Here is a 26,238-nt window from a genome sequence, read left to right on the forward strand (position 1 = left end):
AAAACAAATGGGCAAAGGTCCTTGACACAGGGTTTGAACAAGGCAAAACAAGAAAAACAAACAAAACCAGAAGAAACAAAAATAGGCAAAAGATCTGAACAGACATTTCTCTAAAGGAGACATAACAAGAGGCTAGGTGCAATTGCTCTTCTCTGTAATCCCAGCATTTTGGGAGGCCAAGGCAGGAAGAATGTTTGAGGCCAGGTGTTCAAGACCAGCCCAGGCAACATCGTGGGATCTTGTATCCACAAATAATATTTTTTTAAAAATTAGTTGGGTCTGATGGCACACATCTGTGGTCCCAGCTACTGAGGAGACTGAGGTGCGAGAACTGATTGAGCCTGGGCAGTTGAGGCTGCAGTGAGCTGTCATCACACCACTGCACTCCAGCCTCAGTGACAAAGTGAGACTTTGTCTCAACTAAAAAAAAAAGAAACTGTGGCATATATATACCACATATATATAGTGAATATTATTCAGCCCTAAAAAAGAATAATACTGCATTATATCATTTATATTGGAATTGAAAAAATAAGATCAAATATACAGAGATAGAGAATGATACAGTGGTTACAGGGGGAGGAAACAGGGAGATGTAGGTCAAAGGTTACAAAGTAGGAGATGCATAGGAGGGACAAGTCTAGAGATCTAACGCCAGCATGAGGACGACAGCTAATTAAATTATCTTGTTTTAGGGCATCTTGTGGAATAAGTAGACTTTAGCTGCTCTTTCACAAAAAACGTAACTATGTGAGATGACAGATACGTTAATTTGCTTCATCATAATAACCAACTTACTATATATCTGTATCCTATACCATATAAACCTCAAATATACACAAAATTTATTTCAAAAAAATTAAGTCAGGTAGGCACAGTGGCTCTTGCCTATAATCCCAGCACTTTGAGCAGCTGAGGCAGGCAGATCACTTGAACCTAAGAGTTTGAGACCAGCCTGGGTAACATTGTGAGACCCTGTCTCAATAAATAAATAAGCGAAAGTCATGTGGATTTGTCAGTCTGAGTCTGTGTGATTTCATGGCATTGGGATTATCCATGTGGAGACATTCTCATTTACAAGTGTGTCCTTGTGGCAAACATTTCCCCAACCTACTGCCCAGCAGCTGCTTCTCAGACACACTTGTGATCTGGAGCTGCTGTCAACAAAACGTCTCCATAGAAAATGTGGGTCTGTTTCATTCCTGACTGGCCGTTGCTGTTCTGCATTGCACAACAGTGCTTTTTTTGTTTTGTTTTGTTTTGTTTTTAGCTGAAACTTGGTGGCTAATGAATAAAGAATGGATTCTCTAGTAGAAGTTTTCCCATAGACTAACACCAGAGTTTCCATAGTGTTCTAGGGGGAAAAAAACATAAAAAAGCATTATTTTGTTTTGAAAGAGCAAGTTTTTAAAAAACTCAGCTGATTTTAATTTTTTTTTCCCAGTCCCATCCCCTCCAGGAAGATGGCCACTCATAGAAGATGGTCACTCTTTGGATCCATATCTTGACTTATATCAGCCACAAAACAGTAACATCATATACATCATATAGATAAAGACAGTTTTGAGCCTTTGAAAGTTGGACGAAATGGAATTAGTTTATGTTTCCCTAGGTAATCTAAATGAAAAAAACCTGAATATTTTATTTGAAGTCCATTGCATTTATTTATTTATTTATTTATTTATTTATTTATTTTCGACACAGAGTCTTGCTCTGTCACCCAGGCTGGAGTGCAGTGGTGTGATCTCAGCTCATTGCAACCTCCGCCTTCTGGGTTCAAGCAATTATCCTGCCTCAGCCTCCTGACTAGCTGGGATTACATGCATGCGCCACCAAGCCCGGCTAATTTTTGTAATTTTAGTAGAGATGGAGTTTCAACCATGTTGGCCAGGCTGGTCTCGAACTCTGACCTCATGATCTGCCTGCCTTGGCCTCCCAAAGTGCTGGGATTATAGGCATGAGCCACTGCGCTGCACCAGTCCATTGTATTTACATTTCACAGAAATAGTTATTGGAGAAAATGATAGGGAGTCTTGCTCCCTGAACCAGTCCCTCTCTCTGCCTTCTCTGGAATGACAGAAACGCCGCTGGCCTAGGAACAGATCTGTTTCCAGGCCCGGTTCTGCCCCCAATTAACCACATCACTTCACCTCTTCATGCTTTCGTGCCCTCCTGAGCTGGGAGACACCACCCTCAAGAGGCACATCCACAAAAGGATGGTGTCTAATGGCCTTCTGGCACCAGCTCTGTGCAAAGCGGCATGAATGGAGCATTCTCGAGGTTAAACATATGGCACATTATAGCCGATTTCCTTTTCATTACTGCCACATCCTCTGTGGTCACTAATTTCAGGTTGTCTGGAGCTTACAAAAAGAGACATGCAAGTACGTGTGTCTGTGTGTGTGGTGGAGTGGGAGGGACCTTTGAGGGTTCACTGCAAGAGTAAGATGAGAATAAAACAGAAGGGAGCTAGGCTAGGATGCAGCCACTGCTCCCCACTTAGAAACACACACGGGCTGGAGGCAGATGAATTGCAGAACTCACAGATGCAGCTTTGTCTGCCATCCACTGTTTCACAGGCTGCAGAGACACAGCAGAGGCAATCCCAGGCAGATAAACCCTGGTGATGGCACCGATAGACCATCACAATGACTGTGCACAGCTTCCGTAACCAAACCTGAAACCAGGCAAACCCCATTTCAGGTGTCATTACCAGCCCCGCATTCACTGCCAAGGGTCCCAAGCCTTCTGGGGGCCTGCAGGCCAAGTTTCACTAGCTTGGATGCTATTACCAGGCAAAATTAAAGTGGAAGAATTAATCTGCCTCCGGCACATGCTCTAGGTTTATCAGTTTGTTTCAGATAAAGACTGAAAATTCCACGTATTCGTTGTCTACAATTCAGAAGGCAAAGACAGATTTCGAAGTACAATCACCAGTATTTCATCTTAGGGCCATTGAAACCTGAGCCTGTGTTCCTTCCCCACAGTGGTAGACTCCATTCCTAGTTGGAGGCATTCAGCTCCATCTGGTCGTTTCATCCCTGGTTAGATAATACCAGACGTATCTATGTAACATACAAGCCACTGTCAAATAGCACTGAGCCATCTCCCTGAGACAGCTGTTTCACACAAGGGCTCCATTGTCTGAGAAGAGCTCGTATCATTTTACTTCAAGTGCTGCGGGAACAAGCTTTCTGTCAGCTGTCTTGGCTTGGAGGAAACCTCACTCACTGCAGTTTCTTTATTTTATGATCAAGCCAAAAAAAAAAAAGTACTATTGACGGTTGGGGTTGAAGGTTTAAAACAAGAACTAAAGTCTTTGCTCTGCTTTGCTTTCATCAGGGAAAACAGTAATTCCACACAACCAAAGAATGTATAGTTACACTGTTCAAAAGATAGCTTGAGGCTCCTGGGCCACTCTAAATGCTTGTTTTTGGTCTGCATTTTGTTACCCACATTTGATCAGTTTCAGGTGAACTAGGAAAGTGTTTTCCAGCCCTGGGAGACCAAAAGCAGCTGTCACAATTAGCATAATGACATCACAAAATAATTAATAACTAAATAACTATTTAAAATTAGATGAACTCTTTCTTCTTCAACTCTCCAATAGAGAAAGATGATTACAACTACCCCACATGCAATAGCTGAACCTCAAATTTCCAGTGAGTAAATAGGTTATTTTCCAAACTTTTTTTTTTTTTTTTTTTTTTTTTTTTTTGCCATGGATGCATTGTATTTTGAATTCAGGGAGTCATTTAACAAAACACATTCTTACATGAATATGAACATGAACTTGGTTGTTCTGCTTATCTTTAGCTGCTACTGCCTATTTCTGAGTTTTTGTTTTTTTGTTTTTCTATTTTTTGTTTTGTTTTGTTTTTGTTGTTTTTCATTTGTTTGAGACAGAGTCTCCATCTGTCTCCCAGGCTGCAGTGCAGTGGCACAATCACGGCTCACTGTAGCCTTGACCTCCTGGGCTCAAGCAATGCTCTCACTTCAGCCTCCTGAGTAGCTGGGACCACAGGTGCATGCCACCAAGCCTGCCTAATTAAAAATACACAAATTTTTGTAGAGATAGGGTCTCTGTTGCCCAGCCCAATCTTGAACTCCTGGGCTCAAGCGATCCTCATGGCATGGCCTCCCAAAGTTCTGGGATTACAGGCAGGAGCCACCACGTGCAGTGGGGGTATTTTAAAATTGTGATAAAATAGACATAAGATTTGCCATTTTAACCATATTTACATGTACTATTCAGAGGCATTATGTACATTCACCAAACATTTAAAAATATTTAAAAGTTGGGATAATTCTGGTACCCCACAAAATAAATCGTGTGATTAGAATCTTCCATTTTTTTCCTCTATCCTATTTATCTTTCCATGATGACTTCAAGACCAGATCTCCTGGGCAGATATTGTTATGGGACCACGTTTGTCAGGCACCCTGAAGAGAGGCCCTCCTTCTGCAGGCCCAAAACATCCCTTGGCTTGGCCAAAGGATAGAGGTATCTGTGCTGGACCCATTTATCAAAGCTATTTTTCTGGTGTGCACAGAATGAAAACAAACAAAAGCTGGTTGCTTAGAATTTGGCTATGCCTGCCAAGTGGGATTGGCCTCTCTTCCTTACCGCCCCTCGTATAAAAAAAGAAAAGGTTAAGTCAGAGAATTAGTGAAACAAAGGCCCTCTGCAACTCTAGGCCCAGTTATCAGAACAGAGTGGTGGTTGCCAAGGAGTCAGGGACAGATCCGTATGGCGGGCTTTTAGGAGGACAGTGCCAGGCAACACAAAGTATCATTATCTTGTCAAATGTTATTCACGTGTATCTGTTCTATCAGACACTTCTGTTTTCTGTGACCTTGGACAAGATACTGCCAGAGAGCTGTTGTGAGGGCAAATAAAACAGCACCTGTCAAAGTCTCTAGGCCATCGTCAGGGGTATTGTGAGGACAAGATGAATATTCTTTCACGCGTTGATATTCTCCCTTCTTCCTGGGGAGGGTTGCTACTGCCTTATGGTCCGATTCTCCCTGATCTGTATTGGCCACATTTGAAACTGGTGACTCTGTCCTGGGCACAGGGTTTGCCACTGCACTGACTAGAATTTTGGAATCCTAGTAGTTTGAAGCTCCTATTTCATGTTTCTTAAAGTATGAAAAAATAGAGAAAGGCTTCAAGTGTTTGTGGAATGGAATTGTGTCTTAAGAATGAGACAGGACACATGAGGTTCATCTGGACTAGCCACCTGTCCCACACGGAAGTGCTTTCCATCACTTCTGTGGCAGGTGCCTATCTCTCTTCCATATCCTTGTCCTGATCAGAAGAGCTCATCATCTGTCATGGGAACACCTCTCCAGCTTCTGGCAACAAGAACTGTTAGTTACTTGCTATGGTCTGAATGTCTGTGCTCATCTGAAATTCATATGTTGAAACCTAATCGCCAATGTATAATAGTAAGAGAGGGGGTCTATAGGAGGTGAGTAGGTCTCAGGGACAGAGTCCTCATGAATAGGGTTACTACGCTTATCAAGGAGGTCCAGGAGGCTTGTCCGCTCCCTCCATCATGAGGCTGCAGCAAGAAGGCGCCATCTTCAAAACAGAGAGCAGCCCTCGCCAGACACCACACCTGCCAGTGTCTTGATCTTGGACTTCCCAGCCTCTAGAACTGTAAGCAATAAATTTCTACTGTTTATAAATTACCCAGTCTGGGGTATTTTGTTATAGCAGCCTGAAATGACTAAGATATTACTTATTGAGTATTTTTTTTAGCTAATTAGGAAGAAAGGTTTTGCTAAGTAAAATACTTTTATAAAACAGAATTTCCAGACTATTTCAAGGACTCAAATACATATTTACTGATCCCCTGTTATGCATCAGAGAGTCTGGTGATATAAAGATGAGTAAGACAAGAATAATTTCTGTTTTCAGAAAGCTTACTTTTTAGTAGAGGAGAAAGATACATCAATTACTATAAAATAATGTGGGAATTACCCGAAGGACAAATACACAGGGCATGACAGGAACACCAGGGCGATACCCAGTTCAGCTTGAACAACAAATTAGGCCTGAAACAACAGATGGTTGGGCAGTTCCCTCATGTTCATTATCTTGGGACTTTGCCAGCAGTGTACATTTCAAAATACAAACACGTTTCTCTTTCATCCTGAACATAGGCTGAGAAGCTGGTTTTCTGACAAGATTTTCAACCTTTCAAATATATGTTATTGTATTAGAATACAATTGACTTGTTTTCCTAGCTCCTTTAGTTTTTCCTAAATCTTTATACAATGAGTCTCCTCACACATCATGATAGAATTGGGTTGAGAGGGGTAGATCAAGTCTCAGATTGAAAGGCCAATTAAAAGAAAACATCAGATAAGTAGTTTCCAAGAGTCCTGTTGAAAGCCAGCCAGGAGCTGGGTGGGGGGTTCATGCCTGTAATTTTGGCATTTTGGGAGGCGAAAGTAGGGGGATTGCTTGAGGCCAGGAGTTTGAGATCAGCCTGGGCAACACAGCGAGAATCTATCTCTACAAAATTTTTAAAACTTAGCCAGGCATGGTAGTGTACACCTGTAGTCACAGCTACTCAGGAGGCTGAGGGGAGAGGATCACTTGGGCCCAGGATGTCCAGGCTACAGTGAGCTATGAGCCCATCACTGCACTCCAGCCTGGGTCACAGGGCAAGACTCTGCCAAAAGAAAGAAAAGAAAACAAAAGAAAAAAGGAAGAAAAAGCAAGAAAAAGAGAGAGAACACCAATCAGGAAGCTAGAAGGAGAACCAAATTTGAGAATTGAAATCTGAAAGACAGCTTGTGCTGCTGAGCAATGGCACGGGATTTCATTGTTCCTCAGTTCCTGGCATTTTTCCTAGGAAAACCTGATACATTGTGAGTAGGTCCACAAGGAGAAAAGTGAATAAGAGGATCCAACTAAGACTTTCATACTTAAACCTACTCCTGCTCCCTCCGCTGCTGAGAGGTACCTTGTTCACCTGTCACCAGGGCAAAGACCTAATTGTCCTTGGGGGTCAACACTCAGGTGAGTCTGCAGTGGCACTAACAGGGGCAAATGTCAAGATTTACTTTTCCACTGCCAAGTTGTTTGCACTCATAATATGAAAAAGCAAAGGAAACCCATGTATGGGTTTTACAAAAACCTGTTAATGAATTTCCTAACTTGCTCATAAAGGCAAGCGATAAGCTAGTCAGTCATTTGACAGCGGTCAGGCAGGAGGAGCAGACTGGAGCTGTGAGTGAGGGAGTGGACACAGTGAGGACATCCCCAACCTGATGACAACTGTTATTTTCCAGACTCCATTTCATAAAAAAATGATTCCCCTAGGGAAAAACTCACTACTCTTTGACACCACTAGTTTGGAACATTTAGTAAATTTACTTAACATGATTTACAGTAGATGTTAAATCTAATTAAGAAATCATTGACCAGGCGCTGTGGCTCACCCCTGTAATCCTAGCACTTCGGGAGGCTGAGACGGGTGGATCACCTGAGGTCAGGAGTTCAAGACCAGACTGGCCAACATGGTGAAACCTTGTCTCTACTAAAAACACAAAAATTAGCTGGGCATGGTGGCGGGTGCCTGTAATCCCAGCTACTCAGGAGGCTGAGGCAGAAGAATTGCTTGAACCCAGGAGGAAGAGGTTGCAGTTAGCTGAAATCGTGCCATTGCACTCCAACCTGGGTGACAAGAGCAAGACTCTGTTTAAAAAAAAAAAAAAATTGTCGTTTTTTTAGGTATGATAATGCATGATAATATTTTACCTTTTTTGAGTCGGAGTCTCCCTCTGTCACCCAGGCTGGAGTGTAGTAGCTATGATGTCAGTTCACTGCAACCTCCACCTCACGGGTTCAAGCGATTCTCTGCCTCAGCCTCCTGAGTAGCTGGGATTACAGGGGCCCGCCTCCACACCTGGCTAATTTTTGTATTTTTACTAGAGATGGGGTTTCACCATGTTGGCCAGGCTGGTCTAGAACTCCTGACCTCAAGTGATCTGCCTGCCTCAGCCTTCCAAAGTGCTGGCATTATAGGCGTGAGCCACCGCACACGGCCTATGATTATATTTAAAAAAATGTTTTCTATAAGTGTGAGCTACATAGGGAAGTGACGGATGCCCTTGGATTTTCTTTCTTTCTTTCGTTTTGTTTTGGAGACGGAGTCTCACTCTGGTGCCCAGGCTAGAGTGCAGTGGCACAATCTCAGTTTGCCACAACTTCTTCCTCTGAATTTAAGCAATTCTCCTGCCTCAGCCTCCCAAGTTGCTGGGATTACAGGTGCTTGCCATTGCACCTGGCTAATTTTTGTATTTTTAGTAGAAATGGTATTTTACCATGTTGGCTATACTGGTCTTGAACTCCTGATCTCAAGCAATCCTCCTGCCTTGGCCTTCCAAAGTGCTGGGATTACAGGTATGAGCCACCACACTTGACCCTGGATTTTCTTAAAAATACTCTGACAACAATAACTACTAATGGGGGAGATAAGACCGACCAGTTGTTGAAGCAGGTGATGAATACATGGGTACTCATCATGTTAAACTCTCTACTTTTGTGCATGTTTAAAAATGTTCATAATAGGCCGGGCATGGTGGCTTATGCCTTTAATCCCAGCACTTTGGGAGGCGGAGGCTGGTGGATCACCTGAGGTCAGGAGTTCAAGACCAGCTAGACCAACAAACCCCTTCTCTACTAAAAATACAAAAGTGGCTGCATGTGGTGGCACATGCCTATAATCCCAGCTACTTGGGAGGCTGAGGCAGGAGAATAGGTTGAACCCAGGAGGCGGACGTTGTGGTGAGCCAAGATCGCACCATCGCACTCCAGCTTGGGCAACAAAAGCGAAACTCCGTCTCATGAAAAAAAAGAAAAAGTTCATAACAAAAATTGAAAAAGTAATTTAAAAAACAAGTCTAAAAAGTTACTTCATAGCAATACTCTTTTAGATCCTTCCCACACAGACATGAAGTAGGCATTAATGCCTACCACCAAATATCTGTGTTTCAAAAATATCACCAGTTGGAGGATCCACCATTAATTTAATAATAATGTTTCAGAGGAAAATAAACATACTGATGTTTAAATGATGATTAAAATACATACTGATGGCCGGGCGCGGTGGCTCACGCCTGTAATCCCAGCACTTTGGGGGGCCCAGGCAGGCAGATCACGAGGTCAGGAGATCGAGACCATCCTGGCTAACACGGTGAAACCCCGTCTCTCCTAAAAATACAAAAAAAGTAGCTGGGCATGGTGGCAGGCGCCTGTAGTTCCAGCTACTCGGGAGGCTGAGGCAGGAGAATGGCCTGAACCCGGGAGGCGGAGCTCGCAGTGAGCTAAGATCGCCCCACTGGACTCCAGGCTGGGCGACAGAGCAAGACTCCGTCTCAAAAATATAAATAAAATAAAATAAAATAAAATAAGATACATACTGATTATAAATAAGCTACAGTCTAATTTCAGAATTGTTGAAAACATGTAAAACATGCCTCAGAATTGAGATAATTTGACAATTTTTCTTTTTCAACTGTTAATATAATTTGATAATTTTTTCTTTTCTTTTTTTTTTTTTTTTTGAGACAGAGTCTCGCTCTGTCGCCCAGGCTGGAGTGCAGTGGCCGGATCTCAGCTCACTGCAAGCTCCGCCTCCCGGGTTCACGCCATTCTCCTGCCTCAGCCTCCTGAGTAGCTGGGACTACAGGCGCCTGCCACCTCGCCCGGCTAGTTTTTTGTATTTTTTAGTAGAGACGGGGTTTCACTGTGTTAGCCAGGATGGTCTTGATCTCCTGACCTTGTGATCCGCCCGTCTCGGCCTCCCAAAGATAATTTTTCTTTTTCAATTGTTAATTTTTCTTTTTCAAATGTTACAAGGTCAAGTTTGAAAATAATAGTGTGCAGGCTGGGCACAGTGTCTCACGCCTGTAATCCCAGCACTTTGGGCGGCCGAGGTGGGCGGACTGCTTGAGTTCAGTAGTTCAAGACCAGCCTGGGCAACATGGCAAAACGCCGCCTCTACCAAAAATACAAAAATCAGCATGGGGTGCATGCCTGTAGTCCCAACTACTTGGGAGGTCGAGGCTGGGGTGAGCCATGATTGTGCCACTGCACTCCAACTTGGGTAAGGAGTGAGGCCCTGTCTGAAAAAAGAAAGAAAAGAATAGTGGGCAAAAAATAGTGTCCATTATTTATTTTATGTATGCATCATGTATTTCACTTTAGCCCATTCAATTGTAATAAGATTATAAAATGTATTACTTTAGCAGCTAAAGGGTTTGCCTCTGTAAATCCTAAGAGAAAGCACCTGTCAGACAGACAAGAATGCAAATAGGTGGAGGTTTCTACTGGCCTATACATTATAAGCCTTGTTTTAATGCCGTATGTTGATGAGAATAACAAAATCATAAAGAATATAAATCCCCAATGTACCAGTATCTATGGACCTTGAAAAAGTTAGCATTATTTATATATTCATTTTTACAGATGGTGTCTTGCTCTGTCACCCAGGCTGGAGTGCAGTGGTGTGATCACAGCTCATTGCAGCCTCTAACCCCTGGACTCGAGCGATCCTTCTACCTCAGTCTCTTGAATCAGCTGGGACTACAGGTGGGCACCACTGCACTGGGCTAGTTAGAATTATTTTCTTTTTTTATTTAAAAAGAATTTTGTGGGCCGGGCGCGGTGGCTCAAGCCTGTAATCCCAGCACTTTGGGAGGCCGAGATGGGTGGATCACGAGGTCAGGAGATCGAGACCATCCTGGCTAACACGGTGAAACCCCGTCTCTAGTGAAAAATACAAAAAATTAGCCGGGCGAAGTGGCGGGTGCCTGTAGTCCCAGCTACTCGGGAGGCTGAGGCAGGAGAATGGCGTGAACCCGGGAGGCGGAGCTTGCAGTGAGCTGAGATCCGGCCACTGCACTCCAGCCTGGGCGACAGAGCCAGACTCCGTCTCAAAAAAAAAAAAAAAAAAAAAAAAAAAAAAAAAAAAAAAGAATTTTGTGGGTATATAGTAGATGTCTATATTCATTAGCATTATTTATATATTCATTTTTACAGATGGGGTCTTGCTCTGTCACCCAGGCTGGAGTGCAGTGGTGTGATCACAGCTCATTGCAGCCTCTAACCCCTGGACTCGAGCGATCCTTCTACCTCAGTCTCTTGAATCAGCTGGGACTACAGGTGGGCACCACTGCACTGGGCTAGTTAGAATTATTTTCTTTTTTTATTTAAAAAGAATTTTGTGGGTATATAGTAGATGTCTATATTCATGGGATACACGAGACGTTTTGTTTAGAATTATTTTCAATCCTCTGAGAATCAGCGACATTCCAGGATCATCTTGGAGAAGAGGGACCAAGTTAGAGACATGAAAGCACCTCCACACAGAGCTTGGTATTTTCAGAGAGAAAAAGAACGTCATGGGCCTAGAGCTAAGGACAGTGTTACGTCTGTCTACCCAGGAGTTTTCTTGGTTTTGTGCTGTGCAGGGACTTCTGGACTCAGCTGGAATCGCCTAGCTCGCCTGCGTGTTCCGGTTTGGGGTGTGGAACGTCAAGGTTATACAAGTGAAGCTGGCAGAGAAGAAAACAACAAGGTCTGCACACGCAAAGCAACCCCAGCCCCAGGGGACGGGTGTGGCGCGGTGGGTGGCATTACTTACTGTCTTCGGGCAGGTTGTTTTCCCGTTCTTCCCGCTCCATCTGTTGGCACCACCCCTCCATGCGGTCTCGCTCTGCCTGGAGGAGCTTCAGGAACCAGTGGCCGTCCCGGTGGCACACTGACCTTTGCACGGCCTCCAGAGGGTCTTCAGTGATAGAGTCAATCCAGGGGTCCGGAGGAGGCAGAATAGAGGGGTCAAAATCCGTGTCAAAGTCATCATCGGCGGCACAGGCGTGGTAATGGTTTCCTGAGCCCTGAATGCTGACTGTGGAGGTGCTGGCATCGCGGGAGAACTGTCTGGCCATTGGGCCAGGACACGAATTGTCCTCTATAGATTCCAGAGAATTTTCCAGATTATCATGGAAGTCCAGGTCGGCCTGTACTGCTGTCGTCACACTGTTGGATCGAGTGAACCTGCGGAAACTTGGGAGAATAGAAAAAAGAAATTTAGTTAGAGGATATTTCTTTCTTTCTTTTCTTTTCCTTTCTCTTTTTTGTTTGTTTGTTTGCTTGTTTTTTGGAGCCAGGCTGGAGTGCAGTGGTGCGATCTTGGCTCACAGCAACCTCCACCTCCCGGGTTCAAGCGATTCTCCCACCACAGCCTCCCGAGTAGCTGAGATTACAGGTATATGCCACCATATCCGGCTAATTTTTGTATTTTTAGTAGAGAAGAAGTTTCACCATGTTGGCCAGGCTGGTTTCAAACTACTGACCTCAAGTGATCTGCCTGCCTCGGCCTCCCAAAGTGCTGAGATTACAGGTGTGAGCCACCGCACCTGGCAAGGATATTTCTTGAAGCAAAACTACTTTCTACTTTACTCACCGGGTGTGACCATTAGAAGTCTCATCTTCTCAATCTTCTCTGTGTGTGTGTGTGTGTGTGTGTGTGTGTGTGTGTTGGGGGTGGTGGTGGCAGGGGTAGACCCTTGAGGCAAACATATTGATTGTCATAGCTTCAATGTGAAGAGCACGAATCTCATGTTTGCTCAATATGGAATATTATAGCGTATCCAGAGAAATTTTATAGGTGGGACAAAGTGCTGAACTATTAAAGCCAGTAGAATGTCCAGCTCTATCATTCCTTACCTGAAGTGTCCCACTTCCTCCCCAAATATGGAGTGACTTAAGTCCTGAAATTCAGGTTGGTGATGAGTAAGGAAACAATTCACTAGTATCTTAGTCTGGGTAATTTGCTTAGAAATAGGGAGAAAGGGCCCAGCGTGGTGGCTCATGCCTGTAATCCCAGCACTTTGGGAGGCTGAGACGGGCGGATCACGAGGTCAGGAGATCGAGACCATCCTGGCTAACACAGTGAAATCCTGTCTCTACTTAAAAATACCAAAAATTAGCCGGGTGTGGTGGCAAGCACCTGTAGTCCCAGCTACTGGGGAGGCTGAGGCAGGAGAATAGCATGAACCCGGGAGGCGGAGGTTGCAGTGACCTGAGATTGCGCCACCACACTCTAGCCTGGGTGACAGAGCGAGATTCCGTCTCAAAAAAAAAAAAAAAAAAGAAAAAGAAAAAGAAAAGAAAAGAAAAAAAGAAATGGGAAGAAAGGCCAGACGTGGTGGCTCACGCCTGTAATCAGCACTTTGGGAGGCCGAGGTGGGCAGATCACCTGAGGTCGGGAGTTTGAGACCAGCCTGACCAACATGGAAAAATCTCGTCTCTACTAAAAATACAAAAAAAAATTAGCTGGGCGTGGTGACGCACGCCTGTAATCCCACCTACTCGGGAGGCTGAGGCAGGAGAATAGCTTGAACCCAGGAAACGGAGGTTGTGGTGAACTGAGATCACGCCATTGCACTCCAGCCTGGGCAACTCCGTCTCCAAAAAAAAAGAAAGAAAAGAAAAAAAATGTGGAAAAACATAACCTAACCTGGACCAAAACTACCATGAATCCTGTGAAGCCACATTTTTCCAGGGGCAACTCTTACCAAGTTAAGACTTCCTGAAAGCAAACTGAAGTAAGTGTCTTCCTTCTTTTCTTCCTTCCTTCCTTCTTTCCTTACTCCCTCCCTCCCTCCTTCTCTCTCCCTCCTTGTTTCCTTCCTTCCTTCCTTCCTTCCTTCCTTCCTTCCTTCCTTCCTTCCTTCCTTCCTTCCTTCTTTCCTTCCTTCTCTCTCTCTCTCTCTCTTTCTTTCTTCCTTTCTTGAGACAGAGTCTTGCTCTGCTGCCCAGGCTGGAGTGCAGTGGCGCAATCTCAGCTCACTGCAACCTCAGACTCCCTGGTTCAAGTGATTCTCCTGCCTCAGTCTCCCAAATAGCTGGGATTACAGTCATGCACCACTATGCCCACCTAATTTTTGTATTTTTAGTAGAGACGGGGTTTTGCCAAGTTGGCCAGGCTGGTCTCGACCTCCTGACCTCAGGCGATCTGCCTGCCTCTGCCTCCCAAAGTGCTGGGATTACAAGGTGTGAGCCACCACACTCAGCCCAAACTGAGATTTCAATAGCTTCCTCTTAAAATTAAAACTCGTTTGCCTGGTAAGGGTTTACCTTTCTCTTAGTCATGCAGGTACAAAGCCTTGGGAGCAAACATCAGCTTATAGTTCTCTATTAGGGCTCTGTATTTCTGCCCTCACCTGCGCCTTTAATTTTCTTTTCACAGTTCTAGCAAGGTGATGAAAGACACCTTGTTCACAGATTAAGTCTGAGCATTTTACATGGATGTCCATGAGATCAGCGTTTCTCAACCAAAGCGCCCTGTATATCTCTGGCTGAACCCTGCAATGAAGGGGAGAACAAGTGGAAGGTGGGAGGGGAGGGAGAAGAGGAGAGAAATGAAGAACTCTTTCTCAGACAACGGGCAAGGAAGGTGTGGGCCTGAAGTCATTGAAGACATACAAAAAGAGCTTTGCTGGCCTCTGGAGAAGGCAGGAAACGATGACAGAATATAAGTCCACTGAAGATAGCACCATGTGTCTGTTACCCTGCCCTGTATTTCGTTTTTTTTAAAAGTCACTTCCTGGCCTAATAGTTTACTTATTTTTTATTATGATAAAATATATATAACAGAAAATGTACCAGCGGAACCATTATTAAACATATAGTTCAATGGCATTCAACACTTAATATATTCACATTGTATGTGCAACCATCGCCACCATCCATGTCAACTTTCTTATCTTTTCCAACTGAAACTGTACCCATGAAACACTAACTCTCCATTTCCTCCTCCCCCCAGCCCTAGGCAACCATCATTCCACTTTCTGTGTCTGTGAGTGTGACTACTCTAGGTACCTCTTCCGGGTGGAATCATGTAGTATTTGTGTTTTTGTGACTGGCTTTTTAAATTTAACATAACATCTTCAAAGTTTCATCCATGTTGTAACATGCGTCAGAATTTCCTTCCTTTTTAAGGCTGAATAGTATTCCCATTGTATGTATTTACCCACATTTATCTTACCCATTCGTGGCCACTTGAGTTGCTTTCACCTTTCGGCTATTGTGAGTAATGCTGCTATGAACATGGATACACGGGTATCTATTGAGTCCCTGATTTCAATTATTTTGAATATATCTAGAAGTAGAACTACTGAATTACATGCTAATTCTGTTTTTAATTTTTGGAGGAACAAACCTAATATTTTCCTTGGTGGCTGCACCATTTTGCATTCCCACAACAGTGCACCAGGATTCCTATTTCTCCATGTTCTTATCAACATGTGTTATTTTCTGCTTTTCGGACAGAATGTGTGTTCTGTGATTTCTGTGTTTTGAATGTGTGAGGTGGTACATTTCTTTGAGTAGCTCACGATTGTGTCATTTTAAGATAGTTTGTTGGCCAGTTGATTTTCAACTGTTTCATATTCAGTAGTGCCAGCCTTAAACGATAGTGCACTAAACAATATCTACACAACACTAAATACACCAGATTATGTGGGTTTTTAAAAAACTATCCTGGACCACACTCTTGAAACCAATAAAAACCAATATTCTAGTCCTTCAAAACTAAAGAATGACCTCAATAATACAGACACGTAGTTATTCGCAAGACTGTAGAAAGACTAAGAGTCACAAAAAGGAAGAGGCATCTCAATAAATCAATTTTTTTCTCTAGAGAATAAGTGTCAAGAAAAAAAGTGGCTGAGGTATTGATCTGTGTCATTTATTAAGATGGCCAAAATGACCAAATATGTTGTAATTCTGGCCATCCATTTTATGAAAATAAACTAGTCAAAGTTGGCCCATTTGCTGTTTTGAAGAAATCAATTCTGCTGAAGTTATCCAACCTAGTCACTTTTGTAAGCTCTTAACTCTCAAATGGGCCAAAAGAAAAAAAAGAAAAAGAAAAAAAAAAACACACATAGTGTGAAAGTCTGAATGCAATGTTACAAGTCTCGTGTGCTAGCAATGAAAGAAAGAACAATTTTGCTAAAGCGGTTCTTCCAACAACCACTCATTTCTTGGCTGCAGTAGGCTATTTCTGCATTCTTCCCGTTCATCCCCAAAATGTTAACTGTCATCTCCTGAAGCTAGGCTTTCTCTCCAGCTGCATATGTGTGAATTGGATGACTCTCCTTGCAAACAGTTGACATTCTGGCTGTTCTACTAACATGAAATCCCAACTATGAAAACATTAGCCTCCACGCTCCAAGATCCTGTATTGCCAGAGGCATTACATTTCCAAACTTAAAGAAGTACTAGTCCCTTATTGTTTTTCATCAGAGCAAACTGCCAGAGCCAGAATCTGTTCCACATATAAAACAGAATGACCTACTTTCCTGTGCCTCTGTTTTTATCTACACAAAACTGTACTACCCGCATTCCTGACAGCCATCTCCTGGCGATGGATCTTGCAAAGTATCCACCTTCTTAAGAAAAATTACTTGGCAGTAGATTAATAGAAGTTTGCAGTTTGCAGTGTAGTCACTCAGAAAGAAATAAAAGTTAAGTAAAATTAAAATAGTTTGGGATTAAAAGCGGTGCCTTTGAACTCAGGCAGCCCTGTCCAAACTGCTAGTTTCTATCAATTAAGTTCCTTAAGCAAGTGCTTTCTTCTACTCAGAGCTTTCAAAGAACGTTCTGCTCTACAAAATGATTTATGTCTTTCATGAGCAAAGTTCCTTCTGGGTGAAGGGTGCAGTCAAGTTGTTATTGTTTTTTTGCAATTTTGGTAGGAACGCAAAATGAGGTCCCTAGATTAATTTCTTTATTTTTTGAAAGCATTGATCAGTTGCTGGTTGATGATATAAACCCAAAAGTTGAACCCAGTGGCTTGCTGTTTCCCAACCCACAGTTTTCAATCTTGAAGCTTCTTTGGCTCTTCATGCCCCTGCAGGCACAGTGTGTAATAATTACAACTTCTGAAAAATGCTGGCCAATATTCTGGCTCAAGGAGCAGAAAACCATGAAAGCAAAGACTGGATCAACCAGTATGGAACACAATACTCTGTCTGTTCTGAATAGCCAGAAGAAAGTCACTTGTTAGCATTCACTTCTGCTGTTGCTTTATGTTCCTTCTATGAAACAAGTTTATATTTCTAACTAGGGGCGTTTCTACCCTTCCCCACTTCCTACAACTTTTCTGTACAGCAAGTTACAAATCAAAATATACGTGGGTAAACTGCAGAGGTTCCATTCTTGTCCCCCTGTCTGATAGAGTTGCAGTTAAACAGAAGAAATTGTGCACAAAAACTAAGCAAACTAAGCACAGTCATTACCTTTATGACATCCGTGCTTTGGACCTACAAGACACTCAACTGACGAGACTCAAGTCATGAACTTATTTTTAGGAGACTTAGTCTTTCCATCATAGAATCCGCTGGCCTCTATGTAGCATCTTTATCCCTCTCATTCACATAATGGCTGCTTTTCAAGGCTAAGTCCAGTTCCAAAGGGGGCAATGCTAGCACTCTGCTATTCTTTCTTTCTTTGTACATGCCTTTAGACATTTTAAACTAAGCCTTCTGTCAAGGCTGAACATATGTGGGATCTGAAATGCTACTCCTGGAAAGTGCAACCGTCTTGGTATTTTATGAAATGGCACCCTTTCACTGATGTAAAAATCGAGATGTCTCATTACGTAAAATAAAAGATCAAAATAAGGCATGGGCGTGAGGAGACTGAGATCAAGAATTCAAGCTTGGCTGTGTGTGGTGGCTCACACCTGTAGTCCCAGCAACTCGGGAGGCCGAGGCGGGCAGATCACTTGAGGCCAGGAGTTCGAGACCAGCCTGGGCAACATGGCAAAATCCCGTCTCTACTAAAAATACAAAAATTAGCCTGACATAGTGTGCGTGGCTGTCATCCCAGCTACTCAGGAGGCTAAGGCACGAGAATGGCTTGAAGAACCAAGGAGGCAGAGGCTGCAGTGAGCCGAGATTGCACCACTGCACTCCAGCCCAGGCAACAGAGTGAGATCCTGTGTCCAAAAAAAAAAAAAAAAAAAAAAAAAAAATTCAAGCTCCCTAAAAAGAAGTTTACTTAAGTTTACTAATTTGGATCAGCTTCCAAATTAGAATCATGCATAGGAGAGCACAGGCATAATGCATCCCATGTTCAAAAAATTCAGCTGGGAGGAACCCTCCTACCCTCCGCTTATATACGGTTAACACCATCCTATCACCAGATTTTAAACTATCTCAAGACAAACATCCGTCAGTTATTTCAAATCCTCTGCATTCATCATTCCTCTGATTACATACATCATGCTTGAAGATGTCTTTAAAGCAAAGGAAAATAGGATAGGATTATAGAAATATAGAAAAATTTTCTCTACCCCAAATAATTGTTACGTTTTTCTCAAATGATACAAAGGGAGGAAATGGAAAATAATGAGAGTGGATGTGTTGTCATCTGGTGACTTCTGAGAGGGCCCAGCGTGCTGCCAGCCCCTTTTTAGCACCAGGTGGGCAGGTGCTAATACCTTTAATGGGCTGTCACTATAGGAACCCTGGTTAGGAGTCTCAACAAAACATCCTTGAATTGAATGTGCCCCAGAAGGAACTGCTTTACCTCCGCAACTGGAGGGTTAGGTCACTCCTTGGCTACTGACCGAGGTAACGAACAAAGCATGAGCGGTCTCACTAACAATGACGTTTTATTGAGTCTTGTCAAATGGAGGCCATACGCTTGTGAGACAGATGGTTTTCTTTTTGCAAACTAAGTTATCTTGAAAAATAAGTAAAAAGGAAGAAAGAGAGAGAAAAAGAGAAGGAGGGAGGGATGGCAGAAAGAAAGAAGAAGGGAAAGAAAAGAAAAAAGGAAGCTATGAGGCTTATCAGGAGTTATGCCAAGTTTCAGGCTTTTGAAATTTGAAACACCTGAATGCCACGCCTTTAAAACTCAGGTGTACAGTAAGGAACTATTTGGCTAGGTCATGGTATTGTTAACTTGGCAAAGAAAAGAAATTACTTTTCAAGTGCAATTTCAAGGGTGGGTACTAGGCTGTGAGGTACTCCAAGGAAACTTTGAGGAGTGGGGATTGATCCAAAGCTTCTGGGTTGACAAAGAAGGAATTTTGATTGCCAAAGGCCTTTCCAAGTCTGTGGTCCCTGAACTGGCTGTCAGATGTTACCTCAATTTTGGCTTTATGTTTTAATATCCTGCTTAGTTGAAAAGGCACAAATCACTACAAGCCCCAATGTTCACATATTTAAGTCCCTTGTGATCAAAAGAGATCTTTTATAGTAGCTGACATGGTGCTATAAGAGAAAACAATGCTACCTTTCCACTTGCTTGTTCCACCCAGTTACGAAGGCTGTGAGCTTTGATGTGTGAAGCAAGGAAACTCAGACTTGGGTCACTTCTGGAAATGCAAATGGAAACAGAGCAACACTGGTGAAAAAAAGGGTAACAGTCCTATTCACTGAGGCATTTGTTTCTAGAGATGAGGAGTGGCTCTCATAATATGTCACCCGGGCTTTCCTTCAACACCTCTGACTCAGTCTGTGCATTCACAGATCTACTGGAATGGTGGGTGCCATTCACAGGCATATTTAATGCCAGCATTTTTTCTCTTTCACATTAAGTATGTCCTGGAGGTCTAAATGTTATGTGTGATGTATGAAAGGATACTAGGAGAGAAGGAGGTTGCTTCACCAACAGAAGATCAGAAAGAGCAGAAGCTTTTATGCAAATCACCAAAATACCCATCTGCTCCCATTTCCACTCCACTGACATCAATGAAAAGACACCGGCTTTCCCTTTAGGTACCCACACCTCTGAACGCACAAAGCTTGCTCTAGACATTCACTATGAGCCAATTTCACCTGTTTAACAAAAATTGATAAGGCTGGAGAGTTGATGAGGCAGAAAAAGAGGCCACAGAGTGGTCTGCCATCCATTTATCCTAGGAAAAATGGTCTCTTCTGATTTTCTGGATGCTGAAGGAAAAGAGTTCTTGCAGCAACACTCAATTCCACTCGGGTGATCTCTAAAGATCCCGGACAGTGGAGAAATCGTTTGTAAAGGCATGCATGAAAATATTAAGTATACATACACCAGAAAAATAACCTCCTGGAATTCGCTTTCCGGAACGTTGTTATGAGACCAGTAGCTTCTTCCCATATAACCAAGGATGACAGTTGTCACTGGTCAGTTTGACATTGTCAGTAGGGAACCAAGGAGTATACAGTTGCAAAGTTTCTGCCTCCCCTTAACACTTTCACTTGTGAAGCTGGGAGATGATTACTTTATAAATTATTACAAAATACATCAGAAATATCTCACTTTAGGAAAGGCAGCTGAGTTAGAACGGAGGCGGGAAGCCAGAACCTATACCACACACTTACTCATCTCTTGTTTCTGAAGTGGAGATTATGACAGCAATATAGCTACCTGGGAACTATGGTAATAAGCAGAAGGGCAAAATCCAGGACATAGGTCCTACACTTCAACCAGGAATCTCTATCCACATGTAACACGACCCTAAAGTTGAGGAAACACTGATGGTGTTGAATCAGAGAACTTACACCAAAAAAGGTTATTGATGTTAATAGTAGTCACCTCCCAAATTTTAGAAACAGAGAAGTAAAGCAACTTCCAATCTGGATCTCTAAACTAGAATACTCCTTTGTTCCCATGACTCCAGTTTTTTTTTTTTTTTTGAGACGGAGTCTTGCACTGTTGCCCAGGCTGGAGTGCAGTGGTGTGATCTCGGCTCACTGCAAGCTCCGCCTCCCAGGTTCACGCCATTTTCCTGCCTCAGCCTCCCGAGTAGCTGAGACTACAGGCGCCCACCACCACGCCCAGCTAATTTTTTGTATTTTTAGTAGAGACGGAGTTTCACTGTGTTGGCCAGGATGGTCTTGATCTCTTGATCTCATGATCCGCCCGCCTCGGCCTCCCAAAGTGCTGGGATTACAGGCGTGAGCCACCATGCCCGGCCACATGACTCCAACATTTTTCCAATACATTCCAAGACCTTCAAAGCCAGAGAGTAGTGCTAAATAATAGGGCTTGCCTTACTTACATATATGCCAAATAAAACTTATATGGACGACTTCTGTGCGTGGCACAGATGGAGTAAGAATGACTGAACTTACTATACTATCTGAAACAACTAAAAAGCTGGCAAAATATATGAAACAACTGTTTTCAAGACATTTGATATCAGACAATGAAGAACAGTGATCTCTGAGATATGGGAAACAAATGAGACCTTTGACTGGCTGGAGCAAGTTTCCAGGGAGTGGTCCCCATGGGGAGGTGGTCTCCCTGACTCATGAGACATTGCCAGGGGTATGAGGAGGACAAGGCAGCTGGAAGTTGCATGGCAGCATATGGAAGAGGTGAGAACTGCACAGAGCGAAGGTCTAAGATCTGCATGGGTCCCAACAGCATATTCACCTAAGTACTGTTCAACGCATGACCTATCCAAGACTGGGAGATCTTCATTCCTCTTTGGAAAACAAAAACCAAACAAACCCAAAAAACTTAGCCATTAATTTAGAGTGCTGTATGTGGCAAAAAAATCTCTTAAAAATGAAGACAAAATAAGGACTTTTTTAGATATACAGGAGCTGAAAGTAGGCTGGGCACGGTGGCTCACGCCTGTAATCCCAACACCTTGGGAGGCTGAGGCGGGTGGATCACCTGAGGTCAGGAGTTCAAGACCAGCCTGGCCAACATGGCAAAACCCATCTCTACTAAAAATACAAAACTTAGCCAGGCGTGACGGTGTGCGCCTGCAGTCCCAGCTACTTGGGAAGCTGAGGCACAAGAATTGCTTGAATCTGGGAGGTGGAGGTTGTGAAGTTGTGGTGAGCTGAGATTGTGCCACTGCACTCCAGCCTGGGCGAAAGAGCAAGACTCCATCTCAAAAAGAAATAAGCTGAAAGTATTTATCGCCAGCAGTCATGCCCTATAAGAAAGGTTTAAAATACTTTCTATTTTCCCTTTTGATTTTTTTCCTTTAACTCATGGGCTACTTAGAAGTGACTTACCTAGTCTCCAAAAATTTGGGGATTTTCCAAATATCTTTTAGCTGTTGATTTCAAGGTAGGTAGGAGGTAGGAGGTAGGAGGATCCCTTGAGACCACGGAGGCAGAGGTTACAGTGAGCTGAGATGGAGCCACTGCACTCCAGCCTGGTGGTAGTGCCAGACCTTGTCTCAAAAAAAAAAAAAAAAAGGCAAAGTACACATTTTTTTTCCGAGTACACACAGAGCATTTAACAAGATAGACTATAGTTTGGCCCAAAAAACAAGTTTCAATAAATTTTCAAGGGTTCAAGAAAAAGTACGTTGTCTGACCACAATGGAATTAAATAGAAATCAATAGCTAAAAAATATTTGGAAAATCCCCAAATTTTTGGAGACTAGGTAACCATGGGTTAAAGGAAAAAAAAAAATCAAAAGGGAAAATAGAAAGTATTTTAAACTGAATGAAAAAGAAAAAACAATGTATCAAAATTTGTAGGATGTAGTTAAAGCAGTACTTAGAGGGAAATATATAGTACTAGACACTACTAGTCAAAAAGAATTAAGGTTTCAAATCAATGCTCAGCTTCCACCTTAAACTAAAAATAGAAGAGCAAATGCAGCTCATGGTAAACAGAATAAAGGAAATTATACAATAAAAGCAGAAATCAATGAAGGAGTAAACAGAAAAACTATACAGAAGAATCAATGAAATCAAAAGCTGGTTCTTTTCAAAAGCTAATAAAATTTATAATCCTTTAGCAGACTGATGAGAAAAACAAAAGAAGACACACATTACCAATATCAGAAATGAGAGAAGTGACATCACTACAGATTCTATAAATATTAAAATATTAGGGGAATATGATGAGCAGCTTTATACCAATACATTGGATAACTTAGATAAAATAAACACGTTCATTGAAAGGTACAAATAATCAAATTTAAACAAGAAGGAATCAATGGCCTGAATAGCCTAAATCTTTTAAATAAATTGAAGTTATAGTTAAAAACTTTCCCTGAAAGTAAATTCCAGATCGAGGTAGCTTCACTGGTGACTTCAATGAAACATTAATTAAAAAAAAAAAACACCAATTCCACACAAAATCATCCAGAAAAGTGAAAAGAAGAAAATAGTTCCTACTTCATGAAGACAGCTTTATTCTGATACCAGAGACAAAAGACAAGAAAACCGCAGAAAGAGAGCCCTCATGAATACAGACACAAAAGTTCTTAGCTAAATTTGAACCAATCAAATCCAATAATATATAAACAGGATTGCACAGGATGACAAAATTGGGTATATCCCAGAAATACAAGGTTAGATTATCATTCAAAAATCAATCAATGTGGCTGGGTGAGGTGGCTCACACCTGTAATCCCAGCACTTTGGGAGGCCGAGGCGGGCAGATCACCTAAGGTCAGGAGTTCGAGACCAGTCTGGCCAACATGGTGAAACCTCATATCTACTAAAAATACAAAAATTAGCTGGGCATGGTGTCAGGTGCCTATAACCCCAGCTACTCGGGAGGCTGAGGCAGGAGAATCGCTTGAACCCAGGAGGCAGAGGCTTCAGTGAGTAGAGATCATGCCACTGTACTCCAACCTGGGTGACAGAGTGAGACTCTGTCTCAACACTAAAAAAAAAAAACCAAATCAACCAATGTGAGATAACTGCATAGCCACATTCAAAATAGTGAAGTTGGATCCTTAGCATATATAAAAATTACCTCAAAATGGATCAAAGGCCTAAATTTAAGAGCTAACTGTAACATTCTTAGAAGAAAATATAGGAGCAAATCCCGAGGACCCTGGATTTGGCAATAACTTCTTAAACATGACAATGAGAGCAAAAAGCACAATCAACCAAAGAAAAAATAAGCTGGCTGGGATGGTGCACACTGCAGTCCCAGCTACTTGGGAGGCTGAGGAGATGGGATCGCTTGAGCCCAGGAGTTCAAGGCCAGCCTATGTAACATAAATTAAACTTCATCAGGTGTATTTATTTATTTTTATTTTTATTTTTTGAAACGGAGTTTCACTTTTGTTACCCAGGCTGGAGTGCAGTGGCACTATCTTGGCTCACTGCAACCTCCGCCTCCCGGGTTCAAGCAATTCTCTTCACTCAGCCTCCCGAGTAGCTGGGATTACAGGTGCCAGCCACTACAACTGGCTAGGTTTTTGTATTTTTAATAGAGATGGGGTTTCATCATGTTGGCCAGGCTGGTCTCGAACTCCTGACCTCAGATGATACACCTGCCTCAGTCTCCCAAAGTGCTGGGATTACAGGTGTGAGCCACTGTGCCTGGCCAACTTCATCAAATGTAAAAACTGTAGTGCACCCAAGGACCCTATCAAGAGAGTGGAAAAACAACTCATAGAATGGGAGAAAATATTTCCAAATCATATATTGATAAGGATCTAGTATCCAGAATATATAAAGAACTCTTAAAACACTCAACAACAAAAACACAAATAACCCAATTAAAAAATAGGCATAGGACATGACGAGACATGTCTCCAAAGAGATAAAAAACGGCCAGTAGACACATGAAAAGGCAATCAACATTATTAGTCATTACAGATATATAGATCCACACCACAGTGACACGCCACTTCATACCCACTAGGATTGCCACAAGGGAAAAAAATTTAAAGAGGAAAATAAGTGTTGACCAGATCATGGAGAAACTGGAACGCATACATTGTTGGTAGGAACGGTAAAATGGTGCAGTCACTGTGGAAAGAATTCCTATATTAACTAGCAATTCTATTGTTAGGTATATACCAAAAAGAATTTAAAACAGGTGTTCAAAGACTTGTACATGAATGTTCATAGCAGCTCTATTCAAGATGGATAGATAGATGAAAGATTTTTAAAAACCCAAATATCCATAAACAGATGAATGCATAAATAAAATGTGGTATATCTAGGCAATTGGATATTACTCACTCATAAAAAGGAATTAAGTCCTAATACACGCTACAACATGGATGAACCTCAACATCATCACACTAAATGAAGGAGGCCACACACAAAAGGCCACATATTGTATGATTCAATTTATAAGAAATATCTAGAATAGGCAAGTCCATAGAGACAGCAAGCCAATCAGTAGTTACAGAGACTGGGAGGAGAAAGGAATGCAGTGACTACTAATGGGTATGAGATTTCTGTGGGTGATGATCAAAATATTTTGGAACTAAGTCATGATGATGGTTGTACAATGTTGTAAATGTAGTTAATGCCACTGAATTGTATACCTTAAAATGGTTTAAATGGTAAATTTTGTGTTATATATATATTACTATAATTTTTCTTTAAAAAATGCAATTAATCATAGTAACAGTCTAAAAAGGATAAACTTTTTAACATCTCAATAGATGCCAAAAAAGCATTTGACAAAGTCCAACATCTGTTCCTGATCATAATTCTCAACAAATTAGGAAAAGAAAGGAACTTCCTCAAAGTAGATAAAAAGGCAACTATAAAAACAAAAACAAAAACAAAAAAACCTAAAGCTAGCTGGGCACAGTGGCTCATGCCTATAATCCAGCACTTTGGAAGGCTGAGGCAGGTAGATCGCTTTGAGCTCAGGAGTTCAAGCTTAGCCCGGGCAACGTGGTGAAACCTCGTTTCTACAAAAATTAGGCCGGGTGCGGTGGCTCACTCCTGTAATCCCAGCACTTTGGGAGGCTCAGGCGGGCAGATCACGAGGTCAGGAAACAGAGACCATCCTGGCTAACACAGTGAAACCCCATCTCTACTAAAAATACAAAAAATTAGCCGGGCGTGGTGGCGGCGCCTGTAGTCCCAGGTAGTTGGGAGGCTGAGGCACGAGAATGGCGTGAACTCGGGAGGCGGAACTTGCAGTGAGCTGAGATCGCTCCACTGCACTCCAGTCTGGGCGACAGAGCGAGACTACGTCTCAAAAAAAAAAAAAAAAAAAAAAAAAAACCCAAAAAAACCAAAAATACAAAAATTAGCCAGGCATGGTGGTACACATCGGATCGCGCCACTGCACATCATACTTAAAGGTGAAAAACTGCGTATTTGCACCTTAGATCAGTTAACAAGGCAAGGATGTCCATGCTCATGATTTCTATTCAACATTGCCATTAGGCCAGGTGCGGTGGTTCAGGCCTGAAATCCCAGCACTTTGGGAGGTGGAGGTGGCCGGATCGCTTGAGCCCAGGGGTTTGAGAC

General features: G+C 42.5%; 1 protein-coding gene and 1 long non-coding RNA gene across 18 annotated transcripts in view; one reads left to right on the top strand and one right to left on the bottom strand.

Moving 5' to 3' along the window:
• The window catches only part of DLGAP1 (DLG associated protein 1), a 951,759-nt gene that overhangs the window by 29,527 nt on the left and 895,994 nt on the right, over positions 1 to 26,238 (bottom strand). For all 17 annotated transcript variants that reach the window (XM_007974542.3, XM_007974540.3, XM_007974541.3 and 14 more), the window contains one exon: positions 11,667 to 12,088. In XM_007974542.3, the coding sequence (XP_007972733.3) occupies positions 11,667 to 12,088 (422 nt within the window). The remainder of the gene's footprint in view (positions 1 to 11,666; positions 12,089 to 26,238) is intronic.
• Positions 10,219 to 11,673, top strand: LOC140709011 (uncharacterized). Its single transcript, XR_012089333.1, has 3 exons — positions 10,219 to 10,612; positions 11,063 to 11,185; positions 11,494 to 11,673. It is a non-coding gene; the product is annotated as an uncharacterized lncRNA (long non-coding RNA).

This window comes from Chlorocebus sabaeus, chromosome 18 (assembly GCF_047675955.1).
Source record: "Chlorocebus sabaeus isolate Y175 chromosome 18, mChlSab1.0.hap1, whole genome shotgun sequence".
In the NCBI taxonomy this organism is placed as follows: Eukaryota; Metazoa; Chordata; class Mammalia; order Primates; family Cercopithecidae; genus Chlorocebus; species Chlorocebus sabaeus.